This window comes from Microtus oregoni, unplaced genomic scaffold (assembly GCF_018167655.1).
Source record: "Microtus oregoni isolate MIOR12 unplaced genomic scaffold, Mior012 000002F_ref0000024, whole genome shotgun sequence".
Lineage (NCBI taxonomy): Eukaryota > Metazoa > Chordata > Mammalia > Rodentia > Cricetidae > Microtus > Microtus oregoni.
In genome coordinates, this window is record NW_024543061.1 from 41,858,605 (window position 1) to 41,876,464 (window position 17,860).

The following is a 17,860-nucleotide window of genomic DNA, read 5'->3' on the forward strand; positions in this document are numbered from 1 at the left end:
TTCTAGACGCCCAGGGACAATGTGATCCCAAGTGTTTTTTTTTGTCCAACACATGTGTCACAGAGGGAGTTAAGAGAATGCCTCCTGTCGGTTCGTGCAGAATGGAAAAGGATGTCCTGATGCTTCAGATCCTGACTGGAATGCCTAGGAAGACAGCTGTGCAGCTCTGACCTGGATCTGCTGATTGCCAATGACGAGATCTCTGAAGAGCCCATTCTCACGTTTGATGGTGAAGTTATTACTCTATCTTAACTCTATGCCAGAAGGAAAACAAAATGTGCACGTGTGTCTGGAGGATAGACTGTTTTGTTGTAGTCGTTGCCACGAATTCCATTTTGAGCCCCATACTGTGCAGCTCTGTTTGAAAGGATTATTTAACTTAATGCTCAGAGAGGCCTCGTGTAGCACCCTTATCGTTCTCATTTTGCAAGCTTGGGAAAGCTCGGTGCTTATCTCAGGTTCACCAAGCCAGGGACTGTCAGGTTTCAAATGTAAACCTTGCAAACCATTCCACAGTCGCGGTAGAGTACATGGATCCAGAGAGGTTATATCCAGCAGTTATTCATTAGTGCCAAAAATTCTGCCCTGGGTCAAGAGGGACTGGGTTGGTGCCCAAGCCTGCAGGCTAGATGGATGAAAGCAATGATGGAAACATGTACAGAATAAACAAACGCATGAGGGAACTGGGTGGAGTTGTGGGTGGAAGGGGTGAGTGTGCACAGTGAGGGAGCCGGTGGGACAACGAGTGAGTGGATAGGAGAGGGAGTCCTCAGTGAGTGGATACAGGCTTGAATGGGGGAAGAGACAGTTTGAGGATGACTGGGTGAACTGGAGAGTGAATCTGAGTGCGTGGGTGAGTATGAGTACTCGCTGAATGAATGAAGTGAATGAATGAAGGTGTGGCGAGCCTGCGCTACCTGAGGTCTACGCTCCTGGCAGCCGGTGGTGGGCTGCAGAGCCGCTACTCCACACACTACGGTAGGGAGGGCTGCTCCACCCGAGTCCTCACGGGCCTCCTCCCAGCCCTCCCCCTGCTTCTCATCTCCTCCCCCTCCACCTCCTCCCAGTCCTCCTCCGCAGCCGCCAGCCTAGACCCCAGTCCCGGGCGAGCCAGCCTGGACGCTGCGCGCCGCCGCCGTCACGGGGCCGCGATGCGCAGAGGGTCCCCGCCGCCCCGGGGCCGCCGCGCCGCACCATGAAGCTCCGCAGTAAGGCGGCAGCGCTGCTTCTCCTGGCGCTGGCCGTGCTGCTGCTGGCGCTGCTGTCCTTGCGCACCCGCCGCGACCCGGAGCCCCCTGGGTTCCCCGCGCTTCCCGAGGCTGCCTCTCAGCGTCGCCACGCGCCGGTCCCCACGCGCCCTCCGGAGCCGCACGCCTTCCCCCGGGTCGCCGGCCGACGCTCCCCTAGGCGCCGGCCCCCGCGTCCGCGCCCCCGAGCCGGCCGGCCGCGCGCCGCCAGCCGCGAGAAGTTGGCGAGGTGAGTCGTGGCAGCCTGGATCCCTCCCATCTGGGGACGAGCGTCTCGCTAACCGCACCGGTGCCAAGTTCAAGGGCGGCTTGGGGCTGGATGGATGGGAGAAGCGGATTCCAAGTTTCACCCACTCTTAACCTCTTTCCACCCCGCGAGACACGCAGACCACCCTGGTGACACCCATGCCCCTCCATGAAGGAGTGTCAGGGAGAGTGGCTTGTAGATTTCGGGTCGCAAGTGTCAGGGCGAGGCGTCTGGTTGCATTCTTGCAAACATGTGCTCTTTGTTTAATTTTTCAAAAGCCATCGCCAGGCAACTGGAGCTCATTCTCTTGTTTCACGGGAGAATTCAGATCTTGATGGAGTTGGAAAAGTTGGGTGTTGAGCCAGGACTGGCTTGCGTTCTGTGCAAGCTCTGGTACCCGCGTGCTGCCCGTGGAGCGGGCGTCTGGCTCAAATTGATTAGAAAGAAGTTTTGTTCTTGGACAGAGTGGTGCGTGGCACCGGGAAGAGGCAGACTGGGGGTTTCCTGATCTCTGTTGGAGCTGCAGGACCACCAAAGGCTCCCGCTGGGAAACCATCTTAACCTTCGACCCTGCCCTCTCCCCACACGAGGCGGTCCACGCGGCTGCCTTTCATCGCAGCTTTTTTATCTTTGGTCTTGGTGTTACCGGATGCCCTCAGGTTAGGGATTCGCGTTCTTCTCCTTTGTTGTGGGGACGGTTTTGAACAGTCCCTGAGTCTTGTAGTTGGTCTGTTTCCTCTGCTCTTTCTGAGCTGCTGTTTCTAACTGCCTTGCAACGACCGCATTCGCTGGCTCCTTAATTGCTTGAAACAAGTTGAAGAATTCTTTTTTTACCATAATGACGAAGTCTGGGCGCTTTTTTTTTCTTTTAACTGTAGTTAAGAGAAACATGAAACCTTAAGAAGGAGCTGGGTCAGCTTTTCTCTACTTGCAATATAAATGCACATGGCTATGTCAGGGGAGATAGTACCCTAGCAATCTCTTAATTTTTATTACTTTTTTATTACTTTGATTGTTTATTTTGTGTGTGCATGTTGAGGGAGGCATGCGTGGAGGTCAGAAGTCCTTGTTCAGAAGTGGTTTTATCTTTCCACTCGGTATGTGCTCGAAAAGGAATTCAGGTCCTCAGGTTTGGCAGTAGGCACCTTTACCCTCGGAGGCATCTTGCCACTTCCCGTGGAAGCCCTTAAAGTTCTTAGAACCCTTCTTGAGTGCTGACAATCCACTTTTAAAAAATCAGGCTATTTTTATTGCATAGTTAGTAGGATTTTTTTTCCCCTCCAGTTTGCTGGGGTTTCTTATTTACACTAGGTTGTTTCAGAGTTAAGCTACAAGTTCATTATGATAAAAGCTGGCATCACTTAACATAAACAGTGTGAACTGCACCGTGTAAAGATAGCTATTAATAATTATACGCACACTGCAATCCATACAGTGGTCCCTTTACAGCATCATGAAAACTTGTTTTAAATGTAGGTTCTCAGACCCCAGCTAGCCCTCCAGAATCGTAAAACCTGGGAGCAGAGTCAGTAATGTGTGTTTTCTCCTCCCTCCTTTGCACGTGTACATACATGTTTGTGCATATGAAGACCAGAGTGGACATCCAGTGTCTCTCTCAATTCTCCCCATCTTTTTTATTATTTTATCTTATTTTGAGACATGGTCTTTCACGGAACCAGGAGCTTGAAGATTTGGCTGCTGGCCAACTCTAGGGAGCCTCCTGTCTCCACCTCCCCAGAGCTGCAATTACAGAAGCTGGGGATCTGAGCCCAGGTCTTCATGCTTGGGCCTGCCCGCACGTCATCAATGGAGCCATCTCCTCAGCCCTCAGCTTTGCTTTGAGGACCCTTCAGAGTGGCAGAGCTGCTCCGTGACGCGCCCATGAGTGTTATCTGAGTTTTAGAGACTCTGAATCAGAAGGGTTGTTTGTGCAGGACTTGCAGGTAAGAGTTAGACGAGGCTGAAGACCAAGGCAGCCTGTGGCTGGTGAGAACCCGCTGCCAGGCCACAGTCTTGCCTGCAGTTATCACTGCATGGAAGCTTTTCTAAAGAAGCATCATGGATTCTTGGATGTGTCTCATCCTTCAAGGTGTAAGGAACACTGGGGCAGCATCCTCTTGTCACGATCTGAACAAATTGGCTCTGACTCGCAGGAGATCATGAATAGAATCCCAATGGGCCCTAGAGAGAAGGTATATTGCCTCAGGCAACAGGATCCTGGAAACCATTTTTCTTTTGAACATATCTCCTCGATGATCACAGAAATGATGTCCAATGCCAGAGGAATAAAGAGCTAATTCACAAACTCTGAAAAGTGCGAAGAAACTGCCACCAGGCATCTCGGATTCAAATGCATAAACAGTCGGACATTTTCCGGGGGCTGCTTTCTTTCTTTTGCTGCCTCCACACCAAGGGTAACGCAAGGTTCAAAGAGAAAAGGGAGCCGGCGGGCAAGATCCCCACCGACTCCTTTATTGCTTTTTCAAACTCTGCCTGGGTGAAATTTTTGTGGTTAAGAAGGAATTTCATCTAGGGAGGGAAGAGAAAACCTTGTGGCTTAATCTTTTTACGTGGCCAGAATCCAGAGGAGATAGAGGCTGCGTGATCTCATGTCTCCTTCGTGGTGAGGGTCAGATTTGTGGTTGTAGTGAGCAGGAAACTTGAGGGTGGATGGGACCCAGCCGGCCACCTGCTGACCACTCAGTGCCCAGGCTGGCCCCCTGAGGGCCCTGCTGTAAGTGCAGTTCTGCCATGTCAGTGTGGGGGAGGAGGCCTTCGCCTTACACATCTTGTTTTCATTTTCAGCACATTTTCCATGGGCTTGCCTGGTTAGCAGGCAGACCCTACAATTTTAGAACTAGCCATTTGTATGCAATCTGTCCTGTGGTGACTTCCCATGAGGGACGGTCTGGGCTTTCAAGTCACGGATGCGATCTCAAAGTGGACATCATCCTGGAAGTAACCATCACTGTAGAGCCCAACAAGATGAAATTCGCCTTCTGTTTTGGTTTATTGGTGGTTTGTACCTGGCTGGCTTCCAAAAAGAATTTGAGGTGACTACAGTAAAAAATACATATGTGGGGCTGGGGAGATGGCTCAGAGGTTAAGAGCATTGCCTGCTCCTCCAAAGGTCTTGAGTTCAATTCCCAGCAACCACATGGTGGCTCACAACCATCTGTAATGGGATCTGGTGCCCTCTTCTGGCCTGCAGGCATACACACAGACAGAACATTGTATACATAATAAATAAATAAATATTTTAAAAAGGTACATATGCAATAAAGTCATTAAAATAGCTGTATAAGAGGGTCATGGAGGGGAGTAATAAGTACTGTTTGCTAAAAATCAAGACCACTATTACTGAAGGAGTTAAGTGCTAAATTTAGTTATAAGCTTCCTGGCAGCCAAATGAAAAAGGGAACATGGTGAGCTACCCAATCTTCAGTGAATGATAAGAACTTTGCTAAGAAATTTTTTAAAAAATGAAGCTAAATTCTAAAATAAGTGTTTTCCTTGTGAATAGATTTCAGACTTTCGAAGACTATATTTCCATTTTGCTTCAGAAAACTCTTTGAGCCTTCACATGGAAAAGGAAGTTTAATGTAGCTAGGGATCAGCAATATAAAAAAGAAATAGGGCTGAGTGTTGGGTCGCTGAGCCGAGCACTTGGCGTGCCGGTGTGAGCACCCGATTTTGGATCTGCAGAGCTCAGGTCCAGCTGCACACGGTAACTTCTATAATCCCAGCTCTTATATATTGGGATGGGAGGCCAAGAAAGGAGAATCCCCCAGAAACTTAAGGGCTAGCTAGACTGGCTTATACACCTGGTGGAAAGAGAGGACACTCCCAAGGTCATCCTTCGTCTTTTCTTCATCTATAAAGAAATGAGCAGATGATCCAAAGTTTCCTGAGATCTCTCCCAGCTCTGACGTGATGATCCTGTGATGAGCACATACACTCATCAGCAAGATTGCACCCGTCACTGTCACGTGCTGTAACTTGCGAGATCAATTCCACATTCCCTGCACCGTCTCACTGATTGCTCAGACTCAGAACCCTCCTTGAACTCTATTCTTTGTCTTCTGGGGGTAGCCTGTTTTCTCTTAAAATAGGACTTTTTTTCAGAAAAAAAAATGCTGCAGCTATTTATTTTGTGTGTGTATGTGCTTGAGCTTGTCACATTGTGCACGTGCAGGGGTCAGAGGTCAGAGGACAGCTTGTAGTAGCTGGTTCTCTCCTTCCACCATGAACTCAAGCTGTCGGGTTCAGTGGCAAGCTCCTTGCTGGCTGACTCTCTTGCCAGCTCCTAAAATGTGGTTTCTGAAAAGGACTTGGGCTCCCTCCTGGTCCCGTGATATGCCTCTGTCAATATACTCCACAGTTGTTGGGCAAATGTTTCTGGCACACAGACCACTAGGCACTTGCTGTGCAGGGGAGAATGGAGTCTCTGCCCTCCTGGGATTTGAAGGGAGAGGAGACAATGGAGAAGCTGCTGGTTGCACTTGGCCACCTCCCCAGCCACCCCAGTGAAAGGAAACACATCCTTGCTCCTCACCAGTTTCCTGCGGTTCCCTTTGATCTTCGAGATGAGTCTAGTCAGAGGGTTCGTGCCTGAACAAAGGTCTCAATAAACAGGGATGATGTCATGTAGCAGAATCTATCTGTCGCCCTCTCAGAATTAGATGCTGGCCTTAGAGGACAGTCATGACCTCAAGGATTTGAGCAACATGTATGATGTTATGTAGCTTGCGTCTTGATTCTCTTCCCAGCTCATTTTCTAATCATTTGTAAGCACATGCGAGTGTGTGTGTGTGTGTGTGTGTGTGTGTATTTGTGTGCATGTGGTCTAGAGCACACGTGTTAGATAGCTCAAGGACAACTTTCCAGACTGGTATTTCCTCCTACCATGTGGGTCTCAGGAATTGAACTCCATTTGTCCAGCTTGGTTGCAAGTGCCTTTGCCGAATGTGACATCTTGTGGACCCTAGAACTCAGCTTTGTTGTCTGACACATACCCACTCCCACTCAAGTTAGTCCTATTAGCTCGGCCACAAAACATGCTTCCCACCATCTCTACCACCATCCTTTGGACCACTGCAGAAGCCTACTCTGGTTTGAGTGGGTCTACTCTAGCGCCCTCCATAGTTCGTTTTCCATATAGCTGTTGAAATAATCTTGAACAAGTTAGACCAAAGCAGGTCACTATGCCAGTTTAAAGCTGTCCAGTGTGTGTGTGTGTGTGTGTGTGTGTGTGTGTGTGTGTTCCCATCACACTAAGAATAAAATTCTTGGGTGGGAGAGATTCATCAACCTATAAAAGCATGTTCCTTGTAAGGTTCATGACCTAAATTAGATCTTCATGATTCACATAAAATGCATTTCTAGCTATCCTGGAGTGAGATGAGAGGTGGAGACAGAATTGCCCAGAAAGTTGAGGACTAGCTAACCTAGTTTATGCAGCAAACCATAAGAAACAAGCGAGAGCCTGCCTTGGCAAGATGGGAACCCCCAAAGTTGTCCTCTCACCTCCACACATGTGCATGTCCCCATATAAATAAATCAACTATGAGCCCTTGCCCATCTCAGTTTCTCTAAGCCCTGCCCTCATCTCTTTCTATTCTCCCTCAGTCACTGGACTGCATGTAGAAGGAGCTGTCGGCGCCATTTGTAGTGATGAGCTGCAGGCAGGCCTGCTTTTCGTCCTGCCCGGCTCCCGTACGGCTAGCTTAACACCCGAAATAACAACACACAAATTGTATTCATTTAAACACTACCTGGCCCATTAGTCAGCTTCTTATTGGCTAATTCTCACATCTTGATTAACCTGTTTCTAATAATCTGTGTAGCACCACGAGGTGACTTACCGGGGAAGATGTCTGACCTGGCGGCTGGCTCCATGGTGTCTCTCTCACTGCCTTCTACCCAGCATCCTGTTCTGTTTTCTCTGCCTACCTAATTTTTTCTGTCCTAACAAAGGGCCAAGGCAATTTCTTTATTAACCAATGAAAGTAACACACAGACCCTCCTCCATCAACTGTGTTCCTCTCCACATCCTCATCTAGCAAGGGGCCTCACTTTCGGGTCTACGTTCCAATGTCCTATTAACAAAGACGCCTTCCAAGATGTGCATGGACACTTCCCATCCCTCTAGATCTCCTAGCTCATCCTGGTCCATAGTCTGTTTTCGTTGCATCCAAAGCTGTGCGAGCACTGGGTTTGATTTACTCCTCCTATCCCAGGTGCACTGCCTGCATCATTAATCACTTAGCCTGAGCGCTAAGGCAGAGATAACCTCATGGTGGCTACTCCGTGAGTATTTATGGACCGAACTAGAGAACAGCGGCAGGGTCCACCTTGTCCCAGCTAGTACCCAGCTTCTGCAACTTATAAGATCTTCCACTGCTGGGGTTCAACTGTGTTGATGAAGTCATATTGAGACATTCTTATTAATGTCCATTTAGAGTCCCTGTTCCAGGGTCCCATTCAGCAGACTTTGTTGTATGTTGTCATCTTTTAAAGCTGGACACTGCAGTCGTTTCTTAGACTGCCTATTTCTGACAGGTTTGGGTGGGGCTTGCTTTTAGGTTTTGCCACAGGCATTTAAGGCATTTGCCACCTGGGAAGAACACTGGTTGGTTATTTGGGAAGCTCTTCTTATCAGAATACTTGAAAAATTTTACTCACGTAAAATATTATAGTCCCAGATTATGGGGCTCTAGAAGAAAAACCATCTGCACTATAGCGTTTCTCATGTGTGCTCTGTCTACAAGATTCACAACAGGCTGGATGAGGCGGTGCGCACCTTTATTCCCAGCACTGACAAGGCAAAGGCAGGCAGATCTCTATGTGTTTAAGGGCAGCCTTTTCTATATAGACAGCTCTAGGCCAGCCAAGGTTACAAAGACAAAAAAACGGCAGCAACAACAACAAAAGCCTACTAACTTGGGCCTGGTCACCTGACTGAGGTGGCACTTGCTGGGTGGTCGCCCTGTCCTGTCTCCCTTCCTGTTCTGCATACAGGAAGGAAACATGACCCACAGGTGAGGTGTGTGGAGTTTGCTCTGATCCTGGAAGGCCGAGTGTTGCCATGGCTTACTTGGGGTCCTCCTGCAGGAGATTGGTGTCTCTTCCATTGGTCACTTACTCCCCTGTTCCTCTCAGTCTGGGCACAAGACTCTCTATGCTTTCTTTGGGTTGGGCCTTCATATGGCTGTTCTGTTGCTAAAACTGTTCCCATTTTGTCCACTAGGAGCTCATCCTGTCCTTGACTGCATGTCCTCTGTGTGAATTTTTGGTTTGGCTTTGTGTCAGGTGGTCACTCAAGCCTGGGATCTCACATATAATGCACAAGCGCTCTCCCACTGAGCCACAGACAAGCCTGGTTTTATCTGCAGTTGGGAATTGGGTACTTTACTCTCTGGCACTATGGTAACTTGTGTGTGTTGGGGGAGGGGGCAGGAATAGTACTTGTAACTAAGAGCTGGACACTAGGCATGCTCGCTAATCTTGGGATGCTATTTCTTAGATGCCTTCAAGCTGAAAGAGCAAAATATATATTATGTGTTTATACTTACCTGCAGATTTTCATACTTCTTAAGTCTTTTCATATATAATCATCAATGTTTACGTTTAGCTAAACATGGGTTCCTGCTGATGTCTCCAGCTCTAACTTGTGTGAATCGTCCTTGCCTCCTTCTCTCTCATATAAAGGAGAGGGGTGCTTTGATTTCCCAGGAGCTCCAGTGGATGGAGTTTCTCTCTCATCCCATTGTCTTTGTTTGATTGCCTGTAATTTGGAGGAAGGGAGTAGGAAGAAATGGAGGATCAGATTCAGGTCAGATCAGCTAGTTGATGTAAGCTAAGCAAGTCTCATCCGTTGAGACTACTTACGCCCCCTGGGGGAGCGTGTATGGTAGATGTTGTTCTTGGCGTCTGTCTTAGTTAGGGTTTCTATTGCTGTGAAGAGGCACCCTGACCATGGCAACTCTTATAAAGGAAAGCATTTAATTGGGCTTGACTTACAGTTCAGAGGTTTAGTCCATTATCATCATGGCGAGAAGCATGGTGGCATGTAGGCAGACATGGTCCTGGAGAAGCAGCTGTGAGTTCAACATCTGGATCTGCAGGCAGCAGAAAGAGAATGAGTCACACTAGGCCTGGCTTGAGTTTCTGAAACCTCAAAGCTCCATCCCCCACCCTGTGACACATTTCCTCCAACAATGCCACACCTACTTCATCAAGGCCACATGTCCCAATAGTGCCCATTCCTATGAGATAGTGACTGTTTTCATCCAAACTATCATAGCATTTGATTTCCATTTCCTCAGTACCTCCGCAATTATTGTGTGAGCCACACTCCACAGATGAGGTAAGCTCAGATGGCAGCCCATTCTTTCTGAAGTGTAAGCTTTGTGTATCCAGGACCAAGCACACCAATCCCTTTATTTCTCTTGCTACAGCTACTTTGCCCAAAAGGATCAACTTACAACATTGGACAGAGGACTCCATCTTCTAGATCTAACTAGGGGAACAGCCCCAGGTGCTCCTGAGGAAATCAGCTGTAGGACAAAAGCTTCATGAGGGGCAGTAGAGAAAGGAAAAGAAGAAGGGGCTATATTGGTTAGCTTTTTCATTGTTGTGACAAGCAACTAGAGTGAGTGTTTCATTTGGCTCACAGTTTGAGGGTACAGTCCATCATGGTGGTGAAGTCACTGTAGCAGGAGACGGAGACAGATGATCACATAGCAGCTCCAGTCAGGAAGCAGAGAGCTGAATGCTGATGCTCAGCTCACTTTCTCCTCTTGATGCAGTCCAGGACTGCAGACAGTGGAATGGTGCCGCCCACACTTAGGGTGGCTCTTTGCCCTTCAGTTAGGCTAGAAACTCCATTACGGATATACACAGATGTTTGTTCCATGATGACCCTAGCTCCTGTCATGTTTACAGTCAGTATTAACCATCATAGATTAGTATTGAGTACTTGGAGAACACTGGCAAGCCTCAGAATCAACAGAGAGATTCATCCAGCCTCGGCTCCTCCTATGACACCTGCTAGAGCTGCAATCTCTCCTATTTACATCTGGAGTCATCTTATCTGAACTAGGTTTTCCTAATCAAAATCTTGGAGTCATTGATGGAGCAAAGAGGAGTGGTTTCAGGACAAAAGGGAATGGTTTCAGGGTACACAGGAAGTAAGAATCTGCTATGCCACGGCAGCCACTTTGTATGCTTGATTGCATACTAAGCTGTAGGCGATTTATAGGTAGGTAACCTCTGACCCACTGAGAAATCTGGACTGCATTGAGAGGGTACAGGAACCCACATGGGGTGGAGATGAGAGGCAACACTGCGGCCAGAGGCACTGCACCGGGATGAGGAGGGAGCAACTGTGGTTCCAAGGTCATCTCTCTCTTCCACCCACAGCTCTGTCCCAACCTTTCTAGTTTCCAGAACCTAGTAAACACCCCTGTTCTCTGGATCTGGTTTGGGTTGTGTGTCAATAACTTACCCCAAAATAAACACAGCTAACTTGGACTCGCAGCACCTGTTCTTACCACCTTTACTAAGTGCAGTCAACACTGGGGAAATTCACTCCTCCACACACATACACAGGCAAACTTGTCTGGGAGAAAACTTGATCACTGTTTTATTTTTCCAAAGAACCTTTATGTTTTCATCTATAATGAAATAAATAGACATAATTTTATAGTGCCTGTACCTGTATTTCATCCCAATGTAAAAATTAAACAAAAGATGAAAATTTTATTGATGATAAAGTTCATTTTCTATTTTTCTAGAATACTTCCCAGCGTTTAGCTAATTTCAGGTTATGAAGTTCTGAAAACTATGGCCTGGGAAATAGTTGTTTTCTTGACTTCTGAATCTGTGGATTCAGGAACTGAAGTCTGGAGAAGTCAGATAAGGATTGATGTAGAGCATCTGGTACAGGGCTCACTCACAGCCCTCCTCAGAGTATTTTGTTGTCCTAGGGCACTATCCCTGCCCACCAGTTGTAGGGAGTTAAGCCATAACTGAACCCAGATGCCTCCTGTGTGATTTTGAATACATCAATCTTAAGGAAACCTTGGCTTTCTCACAGGCTCACTGGTAAAATGAGATTATGCAAGTGAAGTGCCAGAATAAGGCACGAAGTATCAGCATAGAACATGAAGTACCAGCCTAGGACACGAAGTGCCAACATAGGGCACAAAGTACCAGCATAGGACATGAAGTACCAGCATAGGGCATCAAGCGACAGCATAGGGCACCAAGCGACAGCATAGAGCATGAAGTACCAGCATAGGGCATCAAGCGACAGCATAGGGCACCAAGCGACAGCGTAGAGCATGAAGTACCAGCATAGGTCGTGTGGCACAAGGAACTGAGGGCGCTAGTGAGGCTCAGAGGCACATTCGAGCAGACTCTTTTGAAGGGGGAAGAGTTCAGACTTGAGGACACTGAGACTTGCCTTCCATGTGTATGAATGGTCACAAGGCCCTGTCTCTTGACTGATGTCTGATAGAGTGGAGGAGACAGAACCCTTCATACTGACTCCTGGAGAGTTTCAGATCTGGTATCCTGGCCAACTAGAACTTTGATGTCTCTTCAAGGACACAGAATCAGTTGGTTTAATCTTAAGAAAGTAGGGTGTGGGCTACTTTACTGAGAATTAAGCAGTGTCCTTGGGAGCCTCCATGCAGAATTTTGTCCCTGATATATCTCCTCAGGGTCCGTGGCTGTGATGTGACACAGGCCTTTGTGCTCTATTTCTTTCCTCTCATTTTTCTGAGAACATCAAGTTCTTAACGTTGTCAGACTAGTGACCCTAAAGTTATACACATTCAAGTAATCAATTTTTTATCGACAGAGAGAAGGGGTTAATGGAAACCCGGGTCATTTTCTGAGAATTTTATGAAGCACGCCTGCCCTTTAATTTGCTTTACAACAAATTAGAGCTTGTATGCTGAACTGTCTCCCAGCCTGATTTGGACACGAATACAACATATTTAGAGAAACACGAGAATGTCTGATAAAGATAATATTTAATTATAATCCTGATGTGTCGGGGACCATCCTTGACAAAAATACCACTTGCCATGGTAGGGACATGGGGATCAGAAACATAAGAAAAGAGTATGAAGATGCAAAAATAATAAAAGAGAAACATAGAATAGTATCAGGAGGGAGTTCCAGTGAATACTGAAGTTGCCCACATTTAATTTCTTATTGCTTAAAATGCCCTGATCCCAAAAGGTAGAAGTAAGATAAAAAAAAAACTGCATTAACATGATACAAGGAGATGAACACACCAATTGAATGTCGGGTCCTACATCCATAATTAAACATTCTGTTGCTAGGACAAAACAAGTCATATTCACACCCTAGACCAAAACATTCTGTGGGCAAACCATTCTATTGGTGGAATCCAATGTTATCTCCTTAGGGGAATTAGAACCTTAGTTGGATCCTTAGACTTTTGTTTGAGGTAGAAACATATCTACTTCTCTCTTCCTGAAATGCAGGGTCTGGATATTAGCCACTTCTGTTGACAATACCTGGGGAGAGCAGAAGTCTTTGCTCTAAGTCTGGGTTGGACCTTTGAGGTAGAAACAGACAATAACCTTGAAGGGATAAAGGTAAGGTTCCAACTCTCTGACCTTTGGTCAATGTGGAAATAGGCTCACATTTTTGGGTCTCCACAATGATGATAATGACTACTTCATCCTTACTTTATGCACAGAACCAAGCCAGGCATGCGGTACATGCCTGTAATCCCAGCACTAGAGTGAATGGGAGAGACAGAGAGAGACAAATGGAGAGAGAACACCAGTCATGTATGGTACTATTGTAGTTAGCTTTCTTCTGCATGATAAAACACTGACCAAACCAAGGGAGAAAAGAGTTTATTTAGTTTATAGGTCACATCCACCATCAAGGGAAGCCAAGGTAGGTCCTGGAGGGAGGAACTGATACAGAGGCCAAAAAGAAATGCTTTGTAGTTTGCTTGGCCGGCTCTCTTATACAACCCCAAGGCCACAGGCCCAGGAGTGACCCCATCACAGTGGGCAGGGAGTGGGCCCACCATATCAATTATTAATCAAGAAAGTGCCCCCACAGTCATGACTATGGGTCAGTCCAAAGGAACTGATTCTTTAGTTCAGATTCCCTCCTCCCAGAGTTGACATCTGAAGCAAACTATGACAGGTACGAAATTTGTTGTAGGGTCACTTCATTTAATCTCCACCATCACCTGACAGGTCACTCCTGTCTCTGGCTGACCCAGAACAGCTTCCATAGCAAGCAGTAGGTTCCCAGACCCCTCCCCATCCCCAGTATCACTTCATCATGAACACAAACTCTGCCACTGCAAAGGAGACAAAGGCCCAGTTACAGGTGTGACCAGGACCATCCTTCCCCTGCCCTTCAGCTTTGTGTGAGTGACATTCTCAGGTGCTTTCCCCCAGTGGAACAGTTGCCATCGATCCAGGCATGTGCCCTTGGGTCCCAGGCATATCTGCACTCCCTGACAGCCACACCTGGGACCTGTGCCTGCAACTTAAGAGGCTTCGATCCAAACCTCGGGGACTGAAAACTGAAGAGCAGTTCCCCTAAAGTATAAATGAGGTTCTATTATCTGAAACTCCTAAGGATGACAAAGGCCAGCAGACATCCAGTGTCACCCAAGTGTCTGTTTTACAGATAGAAAGCCCCAGGGTAGAGGTGGTAAAAGCTTTTGCCTAGATAGTACAGCCAAAAGGTAGAAATTATACCATGTCTATGGGCCTCCAAGATCAAAACTGCTAAACACATGCTGTTCTTGGGGACAAATCCCATATTCTGAACCCTTTATCACTACTGAGAATACCTTTGGAAAAGATCTCTTTGATACAGTCTCTTCCTTTTCTTTTAATTGAAATGTATACTTATATAAAGTCAGTTAAAAAAAAAAGCCGTCCCTTTTCAGCTTAAAAAAATTGTAGGATCAGTGAGACAGATGAGTGGATAAAGGTGCTTTTTCCTCTGAGCTCCACATGTGGGCTGTGACATACACGTACCTGCATGTGCACATGTGCGTGCACACACGCAAAATAAATGGTTAAAATCTTGTTATAAAAAATAAAATGTGCATGTATTCACACCCTTACATATATTGTATATCGTTCTTAAAAACCAAAACGTAACAGTGAGGGGCTAGAGAGATGGCTCAGCGGTTAAGAGCACTGGTTGCTCTTCCAGAGGTCCTGAGTTCAATTCCCAGCAACCACATGGTCGCTCACAGCCATCTGTAATGAGATCTGGTGCCCTCTTCTGACCTGTAGGCACAATTGTATACATAATAAATACATAAATCTTAAAAAATAATATAAAAAATGTAATAGTGATTATGAAACCGGATTGTGACCGTTCCTCTTGTGCTTGTCTGGGTTTCCGAAGCTTTCTGTAATAGATATGTGTGTTATTGTTATGTGATACCCTTTGGGGAGAAGAACAAATGTCTACTGACCCCAGATAGAAAACTATGACAGAACAAAGTAAGGTTACCACTAAAGTCCACCTGGGAACATGGGGGACTCAAAGGCAGCTGTGTTACCAAAAGCCCACTTCAGCATTGTGACAACCCTCAAAAGCTAGAACCCTGGGATTCGTTGGACAGCTTGCTGGCAGCTTGACTGGAAGGAGAGTCCCTGCTTCTCAGAAGTCCCGACTGCTTAGGTGACCTTGAGGGAGGAGGCACGTTGTGAATCTGCTAAGTTTCAGGGACTTCCTGAGCGTGAACTAATTGTTCACATACTTAGTGGGGTTTTTTAAATTTAATCTTTAATGTGTATGGGTGTTTTGTCTGCATGTATGGGTATTTATGCCTACACAGGCCAGAAAAGGGCATCAGATCTTGTGGAACTGGAGTTACTGCCATGTGAAAGCTAGGAACTGAACCCTAGTTCTCTGGAAGAGCAGCTAGTGTCTGAACCATTGAGCCGTCTCTCCAGCCCCTACATTTTGGGTCTTCATACACTCCCTCCAGGACAGAGTGTTTCAGCTTAGAGCAAGAACAACCCCCCTAAACTAGAAGTTTATAAATGACCGTAAATATGAAAATCTGGTTATTGACCTGAGGCATAGGAGGATGGGAAGTTCCTGGAGAGGCAATTTATCCTCCACCTCTCACTGAAGGCGGTGACTCTTATTCTTTTTCAGGGGCTGAGATAAACATTTTCTGGTTCTACATAACCTCTGATCCTCCTCCCTCCCATGTCAAGTGCCATTTATTTCCAACTCACTCTGCTGGTTCATATTTCAAGAATCCAAACAACATCCTAATTTGAACAGAAGGGAGGTTTGAGAAATCAAATCTCCTGTGTCAGGAACAATTCCAAGGCAAAAAAAAAAAAAATGAAATTAGTGTCAGTCAAGGACCAGCATGGAATTCTGAAATAGAAAGAGAAAGAAAGAAAGATGTTAGATAATGGCAGGGCATTGGATAGGTGTGTTGTAGGAATGATGCCCTACATAGGGGTACCCGGGAAGGCTGTGAGTCCAGGACTGGAGTCCAGCCTACCCCAGGGGCCCTGGGTGGGAGCTTTATTAGTCAAAAGTGCTCTTTCTAACTCACTTGTGTAGCATGTTTAGCATAATGATCAGAAGTATGACCTCTGCCACCTAGACCTGCTGCAGAATGTGAGCTTATCATTTGGAAAGGGCTTTACAGATTCCATTAGCTAAGGATATCGAGAAGAAGTTAGACTTGGAAGAAGCCCAAGGGTTGGTGTCCTTAGGAGAAGAAAGGACAAGTGACATACATAGACTGGGTGCACTGCTACATGCCTGTAATCCCAACACGTGGGAAGCTGAGACAGGAGGATTATGGGTTTGGAGACAGCCTGGCCTACATAACAAGCCTATCTCCAAAGGCATTATGTACATTAATTAAAACAAAATAAAAAAGGAGGAGAGAAAGAATCGAGGGAGGGAAGAGACTCAAAACCAAAGAGCTATATGGGGAAATGTACCAGGTACAGTGACAGTTGGAGTGTTGTGGCCATGCCTTTAGGAACTCTGAGCATTGCTGGGAACTCAGAAGCTAGAGAGAGACTACGAAACAGTCTTCTCCTTATGTAATGGTAAAAATAAAACTCTACAGATCCCAGAGGGGAACAGTGGTAGAAATGCTGCAGGTCCCCAAGTGGCAGCAGTGGGCAGCAGGCACGAGACCACGGTGTGCCACGAAGGCAGCCAGGTCCCAGGCAGGGAGCCACGTGGCAGGTGAGAGACTGAGATGGATAGGCACGTCATGCAGAGTGAGGTTGGATATTTATTTAGTGGGTTATGGAAGGGAAAGGGGAGAGGGGAAAGAGCAGAGAGAGGCAGATAGAGAAAGAGAGAGAGAGAATGGGGGGAAGGAGGCACAGCAGCAGCTACCTGTTTGAGAGAGAGACAGAAAGGAAAGAGCTCAGACTGCAAGTGGAAGGAAGATCTGCCTGCCTCAGTGGTGGAGGGGGAAGTGGATGGGGCTTGTCTCTTAAAGGGATAGGACAGACCATTACACCTTACCCTTTGTAGGAAGCTTGGCCCTACCTATACCTTTATTATATCGCTTGGCAGCATAAGAGAATTATTTCTGTTGGGTTAAACCACCAAGAAGTGGGCAGGGAAACTTGGCCTCTTAAGTGTGTTCCCTAGGTCTGGTTGCTTGCTGTGACACTCACTAATCACATGGCATGTGTACGTGTGCAGAGATGTAGAAAGCAAATGCACACATATCCCCACACGGACGTGGCTATTCACTTCAGACATCAGACACCTACACTGCATTAGTCCTAGACTTTGTTTAGGCACTCAGCCATGTTTCAGATACCATGAACCAAATTTAAAATGTGCTGCTCATAATTAATGCATTCATCAAATAATTTTATTGAGCCCCCCCCATGGCAGGCTTCTGGCATGCCTTTGACATTATTCATATTCTACCATGACTCCAAGGCAAGCCGTCAGCCTGGTTGTCTTGAAAGACTAATGATTCTTGATTTGACTCCAAACCACGGGTCATTAAAAGTGATTTAAAAGTCTAAGTAAAGTTCTCGGTGTCGTGTCTGCCTTCCACGTCAAGGTCTGGTCACAGCTTCAGTGGGAAAGTGTTTGGTGTTCATTCATGTTTCTAAACCCTGTGGATTAGGGCTGAGGGCACAGCTCTGTCAGTAAAGTCCGAGCTACATAAGGAAGAAGACCTGCGGTCCATCCCCAGCAGCTGGGTGAGAAACACACACTTGAAATCTGAGCTCTGGGGAGGGAGACAGGCAGATCCCTGGCTCTCATTTGCTGGCCGGCCTAGCTGTCTTGGCAAGCTCCATATTCCAGTGAGAGACCCTGT

At 46.8% G+C, this 17,860-nt stretch overlaps 1 protein-coding gene across 1 annotated transcript in view; it reads left to right on the plus strand.

The window, feature by feature from the left end:
• Window positions 1-1,068: 1,068 nt before the first annotated feature.
• The window catches only part of Gxylt2 (glucoside xylosyltransferase 2), an 89,668-nt gene continuing 72,876 nt past the window's right edge, over window positions 1,069-17,860 (plus strand). The window contains exon 1 of the mRNA XM_041643982.1: window positions 1,069-1,476. Coding sequence (XP_041499916.1) covers window positions 1,196-1,476 — 281 coding nt within the window. The 5' untranslated portion in view covers window positions 1,069-1,195. The remainder of the gene's footprint in view (window positions 1,477-17,860) is intronic.